This window comes from Astatotilapia calliptera, chromosome 2 (genome assembly GCF_900246225.1).
Source record: "Astatotilapia calliptera chromosome 2, fAstCal1.2, whole genome shotgun sequence".
Taxonomy (NCBI): domain Eukaryota; kingdom Metazoa; phylum Chordata; class Actinopteri; order Cichliformes; family Cichlidae; genus Astatotilapia; species Astatotilapia calliptera.
In genome coordinates this window covers 9322246-9331161 of record NC_039303.1, presented here as the reverse complement: position 1 = coordinate 9331161, position 8916 = coordinate 9322246, and the positions used below count along the sequence as shown (strand labels likewise).

The following is an 8916-nucleotide window of genomic DNA, read 5'->3' as shown; positions in this document are numbered from 1 at the left end:
ATGGGGACACCTGAATGCAAACCAAATGTGGGTCACCTAAAAGAAAACGACACCTCCAAGCCAAGAAGCGAGAAATGTTGTGTCTCCTAACACCCCCAGCCTATAGCTGATATTCTGCACCACCGTTTTAAGCACACACCGAGTCCCCCTTCTCGTTTCAGAGATGGGAGGGCGGGCTGTAGGACCGAGCAGCCAGCCAGCGTCAGGGCTGAATAATTGATCTCTCTCTATCGGTCAGGGGGACGTTAGTGGGACGTTTCTCTCTCCATCCCTCCATGTGATTCATTCGCTGCTTCCCATCACAGTGTTAACGGCAGCTGCTTCACCCTCCGCAAACCGCCACCCCCTCCACTCCTCCTCCTTGTCTCTACGTGTGAGTGTGAGTGAGTGAGTGAGTGAGTGAGTGCAGGAAGACGAAGCGGCAAGCAGGAGGAAGCACCAAGGACGTCCTTTTTCCAGCCCCGGGAGACGGAGATGCAAGGAACGAGCAGTTAGATTAGCCCGTGCTGCTGTTGCCTGCTGCAGGATAAGTTCGTTCCGGAGGGTACTGCAGCTGAAGCTCTGCTCCTCGATCCGTGCTCGGTGTGTGAGTGTGCCAGGAGAATTTCATTCAGGCGCCGGACGGAGGTAAATCGACGCTTGATGCAGCTGCTTCAACACAAGCCAACGGTTTAGGGAGCTATCCACTCGCCGTGGTGCTGAAACCAGGCTCGCAGCTACTAGGAAGTGCATGTGTGCCTCTCCTTTCACACAATCCCAGCACATGCATGCATAAAAGGGGGGTCATTTTGAACATATGTTCCAACTGCAATTTCAGCTGTAGACATGCGTGCATAGCTCGATATTTCTGCTTCATTAACGTGCGAGTAGCTTTTTCTTTTTTCTAATGTTGAAGCGGGATGGCTGAGTCCACGTCCCTCCAATGGAGGATGGAAAGTTTTACCACATGATCAGGAAAAATACACAGGAGTGGTTTAGTCCGGGATTCACATGCGTGACAGCAGACCGTCCTGCCAGACTGAGGGTCTTTCACGGTGCACTTTCTCAGAAGTGCTCTGACTGCAGGCAAAGCTTAGCCGTACACGGTTTGAACGATCGTCAGCTGTCCTGGAAAATATTTTAAAGCAAAACGTTCGCAGATAAACCGCGAGCAGTAGTTTCTGAGCTGGTCAGTAGTTGTGACATGTTTGGCGCTTTTGTGTTCGAACCATTGACCTCGGTGCCCTTCAGTTGGCGCATCGAAGAAATGTGTTTTACACGCAAAAGCACCTCTTACAAACATTTCAGAAATCACCGTTTCATATTTCAGCTTAACAAATGTAGTATAAAGAGCGTCGACTGTAGCCTAAGCTGAATACACGTCTCCGTGCTTAACGTGCTTGTCGTTTTAATTTGCAGATCTGGCAACAAAGGACTTCTCATCTTCCGCAACTATTGAATGTAACATCGCTCGGATAAGGAAGGCAGGGAATTAAAAGCCATCATCATGAATTTCGTTATGAAACAAGCGCTGGGAGGTAAGTTCTTCCCTTTTTATCCGCTGTAACGACGGATGTGATGAGTGTGAGTCCGCCGATGTTTCTGCTTCTTGTAGAGGTTTAATTACTCTCCAAAGTGATTACTTTTGTATCCAACACCCTCCTTTTCCACGCAAACATTATTGGATTGTCACATCTCAAGAATTTCTCTCTTTTTCTTTCCTGTTTTGCGCTTTGGTGCTTTTTTTGCGCATTTCTTCCACATCTGCTGGTTGGTCTTTGCGCGCGTGGCGCAGTTGACCCCTGTGGCGCATACTTCAGTGAGCTCATGATTTCTAACGCGATTAAACCAGTGCAGTCAAAGGGGCATTTTATGTTCGAAGAAGTTCAAATTTTTCACCAAGACGAGTTAAAAACGTTTTTATCGTTTTTCAGTCTTACCCATCAAAAACACAGAGATGCCTTTTGGCCGGGACTCTGCAGCGACTCCTTATCACGAGATGCTGAACGCACATTTTCCACCTGAGGAAGAAAAGATAATCAAGGCACAATCTAATCTTAAATAATTTCATTCCCGCGTGCAGGCACGGGGGTGATTTTCTAATGGCTTGTGCTGCAGTGAATCCCTGAACATGTGAATACCAAAACAGAGTAATGAATTTTGAAGGGGTATGAACTTGTTATGAATATGCAGACAGTGCAGTGGAAGGTGAAATGACGGAGATGGTTTTCACAAAGCAGCGGATGGTTCGTGATGATTCGTGGGACAGTTCAAAGAATGAAAGTGGTTTACCTTCCCCCTGAACAGCAAAGGTAACAAAAGGCTGTTTGACTTTTCAAGCACATGTAAGCTGCGTTTGCGGAGGTCGCTTTGTGATCAGAGCAGTTAATCTCTCCAACTGCGTGTCTGTTTTCGACGTTACGCAAAATAAATTAAAAAAAAAAATTGTAAAACTCGATGACGATGTGAATTATTTTATCGAGGGAGGATCCAACATATTTTAATATGAATCACAGTAAATTTTTTTGAAACGTAATGTAGTACATAATGTATGGCGGGGAATGTTCTTCTGATTGTCTTTATTCATGAATATATAACAGAATGGCAACATTTTCGCTGAATGCTGGATTTAAAATGATGCTTCTGGTATCTGGTGTCATTTTGTGAACTTGTCATTTTGCCAGTTGGACATTTTTTTTAATTTAATTTAATTTTTTGTCAGTGGCTCATTAATATGATGACTATGCTACAATGGCTTCTTCTTCTTCCATGCACTCTTTAGCCTTTACATTCCTATAGGAGACAAAAACCTGCCTACTCCACTTTTCTACAAGGAGGTCTCTTCAAATATGTGCATTCATTATATAGAACATTAAAAACATTTGGATGGAAACTACTAATTAATCATTTACAGAGTAATCAAGTGAAACGCACAAATCAAGCTTTAGTTATTTATTTTAAACATTACAATTCTTTGATGAGCAGGTATTTGTTATTAAAATGTTAAATTTGGGGATTGAATTTCATTTCTTGCAAAATGTCTTTTTAAGGCCATACAGTTTTACAGCTGGATACCCCCACATGTTTGAATTGTGATTCATTTTTACACCACTGTAAGACTCAGAAATCCCACCCTGGCAACCCTCCACTGCCCACCATATGGACAGCTACACATGCATGTTTTTAACAAGTTAAAAGATTTGGAGAGCTAGTCGCTGGTCAAATGCAGTGAAACTGTGAAATGCAATGCTAGTGTATTACAGTAAGACAAAGCAAGCATGCTAATATTACTTTTCCCACAGCAAGAAGATCAGCTCATTGTCTGTCTCACAGACTTTTGTTTCATGAAGCTCTAAAAAAACAAACTAAAAGCCAGTTTGAAATTACTGTTACTGGACGTCCTGCTTGCCACCTTTTCCCCGATTCTTCTTCCGCCATGATCTCCAGATCCTTAGCTAACATCTTCTTAGAGGTAGCTGAAGATCACAGTTGGGTTGCAGTTTGACGTAGTGCCCTAAAGGCTGTTGTAACCAATCATCCCAAGTTACATCATGCAAAAACAGGAGCAGCATAATGCTCCCTGTTACTAGTCAGGGTAGCATCAAAGCAATCTGGAGGCATTTACTGAATAATCAAGTGAAATGCAAGGTGAAATGGGTGCGTAATCTTCTTTTAAACCTTGAGTGCACAGCTTTTGTCTCCCACTTCTGGCAATGATCATCATCAGAGGCACAATGACAAGTGCAGATGACAAGGACTTTTTAAAAAATATACCTTCATCGCTCCTCTGAACAGCAAATTTCTTTTAATCTCAAATACCTGAAACTTTTTTGGGGATCTTCCTACTTGCTGTTGCTTCTCTCTTCAGTGATGTAAAAGCAACCATCACTGATGTAAAACACACAGCTACCTGTGTTCCAGTCTATACGATCCTAGACAAATTCGTTAAGAAATTGTTATGATTCAGGCAAAGAAAAACCTATAGAATACTTATAATTCAATGGCACTGATGATTAATATTGCATCGAAAAGTCTACACATGTAAAATATTTATTATATGTACTTACGAAGCTTCCTGTTTTGTGTTTTTGACAGGTTCCGTAGCAATGTGTTCATCGTGTGTTCAAACATTTGGCTGTTAAGTTAGTGGGTGTCCTGGGAGCTGCAGGTGCCCACTGCCAGGCTGGTACAAAGCTCCCCGTCAATAAAAACGAGTCAAATCTGCTGAACCGCACATAAAAGAAACTGCACACATGAGGAAAATCAGGCAGGCTGTGCCAAGGTCTTCACCTTGAGCAGAGTATTTCTTTCCATCTCGGGGAGCAAGTTTTTTGTTTTCTTCTTAAGAAGTAATGAGTTTTTAGTGTGCAGTGGATTAGCTGTGAGCTATTATCTCACTTCTCGTTCTCTCTGCGCGCTCTTAGGAGAAACTCACACTCCATCTGCTCCCATCTAGGCACCGATCTGTGCTCTGTCTGTTTCATACGCTGAAGAGAAAGGTCGCCTTGCAAGGTGTACTCATCTGCCATCCGCGAACCTTTCGTCCTTTGAAATGCAAGTCATAGATCAGGGGGTCTCAAAAATGTTTTCATGTCAAGGATCCATGCAGAGAAGACTTTGAAAAAGATGTTAGAACAAATACGCTGGTTTGTGTTTGTGTGTTTACTCTGTCAATCAAAGTTTGTGAGTACTGATAGAGTAATGATGCTAACCAGTGGTAACTACATACTCCATCCTCAACCCCTCATCCTCCATTTTGGTGTATTTTGACATATAACTCTGTACAACACTGAGCTTTGAGGCAGGAGACACCCAGAGAGGCAAAAACAGAAGTTGTCACAAAACATCCTCACTGTTGCACCTATATCCACTTCTACCCAAGTCCCCTGCTATCATAGAGAGTATAAAAGATGTGATGTCACTCACTGGCAGTGTTGGTCAAGTTACTTGAAAAAAGTAATCAGTAACTAATTACTGATTACTTCCCCAAAAAAGTAATCCCGTTACTTTACTGATTACTTATTTTCAAAAGTAATTAATTACTTACTTAGTTACTTAGTTACTTTTTAAAAACACGATTTACAACCTGAATAGGTGATAAAGCGATAGATCTTTCAGCCCAATTCTACTTTTTCTGCATAATCCATCATACAAAATGTAATCAAATGGAAAAGTCTCTTTTTTAAACTTGTTTTATTAGTTTTAATCTTTTAACTTTATGCATCAAGCAAAAATTTAATTATATGCACCATTCTCTGACTTGAAGAAATTAGTTTAACATGTAAACCTATTTTCTGCACATCCCAGCACATAAAATAAAATATTTTTTGTGTTTACACTCACTCTTTCACATAGATGCAAGTAAAACACAGCAGAAAATAAATAAAGTCAAAGACTCAGCGGTCCTGTTGCTCTATTTTCACCTGTAAAGCAGGAGTGGGGCAGGCGGAGGTTTACCCTGGTGCAGGTGTGCCGCGGTCAGCGGAAGAATCCGCGAGTTTCTCTGTGAGTTTCCCATTACATCGTTTCGCACTCGGTGCTTGCTCGGAAGTTTAGGGGGGTTTTTGCTGTAAAAAGAAGTTTTCTTCCCACGCACAACGGACACTAATGTTTTTGTCACTTTTTATGAAATCAAACTCAAAATAAGGTCAGTACTTCCACGCTTTAAACGCTGCACGCTCATACTCTCTCCTGCACTCGATATATGATCCATTGTTGATCTGCACACAGCTGTTGTCACGAACGGCGCACTCGCTTACATCACTGTCATGAGACATTCTCGCAAAAAATCACAGTTTTAGTAACGCAGTAACGCAGCGTTACTACGGGAAAGTAACGGTAATCTAATTACTGTTTTTGCAATAGTAATCCCTTACTTTACTCGTTACTTGAAAAAAGTAATGAGATTACAGTAACGCGTTACTTGTAACACGTTACTGTAACACGTTACTGCCCATCTCTGCTCACTGGCGAGTAAAGTCCTGTTATGAAGCCTTAAGCTGTGTTTTTTCACCTTCACCATCTTGGTTGCTTGAAACTGGACACGGCAAGGGAGTGGTGGATCTGTGTCACGCACTATTGTCGGGCACAGTGCCGGTGTGTTTGTTAAAGCAGACCCAAAAGCAGACACTGGAGGCAAGGAGCTGGTTTGCAAACAGAAGGCGAGCCTTTATTTCGGCTGAAAACGTGAAACTATGAAACACCAAGCATAACTATGAAAAACTATGACAAACCTATGACTCCATTCTGACTGTTATACTGACTAAAACTTACAAAATGAACTTCACACTTTAATCAAAATAACCTGAAACTAACATCAGAGTCCTTAAAATCATCCGGAAAATATTTACTGAGGTCAGAGAGTGAGGGAGGTGCTCCACAACACCCTAAACCAGCGGTCCTCAAACCCCGGGCCTCGGACCGGTACCGGTCCGTGAGTCATTTGGTACCGGGCCACGAGAGTGAGACTCGGGTGTGAAATGTATGGTTTTCAGGGTTTTTATCGTTTTTTAGCGTTATTTTGTTATAGTTTTTTTTTCGTTAACTCTGTTTTCCTGGGTCTTTTCACGTGTGTTATGAATAAATCTTATTTTTTTCGGTTCCGTTACTAGTTTTATTTTGTTGTATTTATCCGCGACACCTTAAAGGCCGGTCCGTGAAAATATTGTCGGGCACAAACCGGTCCGTGGCACAAAAAAGGTTGGGGACCGCTGCCCTAAACTATTCAGATCAGTTTCCCAAATGTGAATTTAATCATTTATTATTCATTTATTTCTTGATTATTAACTGGATGGTGAAACTTAGTATGTCAGCTAGCTCGGAGAACATGACTAAATAATCCTGCCATGCCCAGTGGCTGGGTGTTAGCTTTCTGTGGTAGCGTAACAGTTCATTCCTCTGACTAGTCAATATGCCACCTAAGTGCACCATAGTGCTGCAGTGGCTCTTTCTGGTGTGGTCTATATTGAACAGATCAAGGTAGCATAATTAACTGCCTTCTGCTGTTTCTAGTCACTTTTCACAAAAATATAATTTTAAACTCACCTAAGACAGCTAATCCAGCTATGAAATGATTAATAGTCATTCATGTGCTTTCTTTCATTTGGCCTCCTTAGGCTAGTTTCAAGATAATGCATATCAGTTTTTAAGTGTCAAAAATAATTGCTTTTGTTAATTTTGCAGGATTTGTTTTAAGTGTTGTTTTAAGTGTTTATATGAGGGATTTTACGCTTGTTAAAATATTTTAAACTAATGCTGAGAGTAACCACAATCAGATGTGTATAGCAGAACAAACAGTGTTTGCAATAACCAAAATAAATCTGCTAAAAGAGATTCTTAATTTGTGCTTCACAGACAATCTGGCAACTCACGTGATTTGTGACAAACACACTAAACATATGGATTTGTATTTTCACAGTGAAGGTCCAGTGTCATGCTAATTACAGAGAAACAGTAAAAAGGGTGAGGGCACAATGAGTGTGACGAAGAGTTTGACTGTGTGAGTGTGTACAGTCTGTGTTTGATTGACATCACATCACCCTATCATTAGCCGTCATGTACCAGTGTGGGTGAAGCAAATTCATCATTATTATTATTAAAACATGTAATCCTGAACAAAGCTGAACCCAGATTCAAACTTTTATCGAGCCAGAATAAAAACGGCGTGAGGAAGAAGTGAAAAAGAGAAAGAAGGTTATGAAAGTGAGACCTTCTTCCTAAGCATGCAATCCTTCTGTGTGTTTGGCTTTGTTTACATCAGGTTTAGCTCTCTAACCTTCACTTCTCCAAGGACATATTTCAAAACGGTTCCTGCTTCAAACAGTTATGTGTGGTGGAAATATGACACAAAATAAAAGGTTTCTTATGCACATATTACAATGTACAACTTGTATGCAGACTAAACATTTTATTGGGATAAATCCCACCCTGAACTTCCTGGATCTGTGTTTTAGAACTGCTTGATACAGCTCATTAGTGTCACATAGGGAGAAAAAAAATCAGGACAAATGAGGAATTGATTTGATGTCCATTGCTGTTAAAGCAATGTGTGCATGTTTGTGTGTGCATGTTTGTGTGTGCATGAAGAGCTCTTATTTCAAAAACGGGAATCCATGCCAGGGGGCAGAGGGAAGGATTTATTCCAAATGACATCATCAAAAGTGCTCGTAAAGAGAAGTCAGCTCTCTCACTCTCACCTCTTTCTCGCAATAAGGCTGCAGTTCCATCTCCTTCCTCCTCCCCCCTTCTCTTCTGGCCTCCTCCTGCCCTCAGCCTTGGAAGTAAATGAGGTGTAGGAGGAGATGAAAAGTGACAAATTGATCTTTAAAACTTGGTGTTTTATCATCAGCCGCTGACGGCAGATGTTGTAAAGTCACGCTGCACTGTGGACCGGCAGAAGCTGTAATCTCTCTTTAATTGGAGTTGTTTTCTGTCCTCAGCAGCCTCTGAGTCTCTCTCTAGCCTTCCAGCCTGACCTCAACACAGAAATGACAATAGCAGCTGATTTCTTTTTTTTGAAGGAAGTTAAAATGACTGGTGCACATGCATGTGTACATAAGTGCATGAAAAATGTCTGACCTTTGTAGAAAGGCGACAGAAGTGGTGGAGAAACTCATTGCAGGAGAAAGTTTGGACCAGTCAGCCTCATATGAGAAACTATAAGCCACTGAGTTTGCAGCTATGGATGCTGTTCAAATGTGATGAGATGGATGGTTCCCCAATCCTTTTTTATTTAAGGTGACTTTTTTCAGTTTTTCATTCACTAGTGGCTTGCTAGCTTTCAAAGCTCATCATTCTCCGATTTCTGTTTTTTTTTCCTTCTTTGCCATCGCATCATCTGATTAGCTGAAGTTGTGGTAAAAGGTCATAGAAAAATGATTTATACAATTTTATGATTTCTAAAATTTGTATTTATTGGAAGTTTCAAATCATACTTAA

General features: G+C 41.2%; 1 protein-coding gene across 2 annotated transcripts in view; it reads left to right on the top strand.

Annotated features, from left to right (window-relative positions):
* Positions 1–229: 229 nt before the first annotated feature.
* cplx1 (complexin 1) overlaps positions 230–8916 on the top strand; it is a 65530-nt gene continuing 56843 nt past the window's right edge. The window contains exons 1-2 of one of the 2 annotated variants that reach the window (XM_026183839.1): positions 230–627; positions 1399–1517. In XM_026183839.1, coding sequence (XP_026039624.1) covers positions 1487–1517 — 31 coding nt within the window. In that variant the 5' untranslated portion in view covers positions 230–627; positions 1399–1486. Of the gene's footprint in view, positions 628–968; positions 1169–1398; positions 1518–8916 lie in introns of those variants that run through there. The other variant, XM_026183848.1, reaches the window with a different exon arrangement.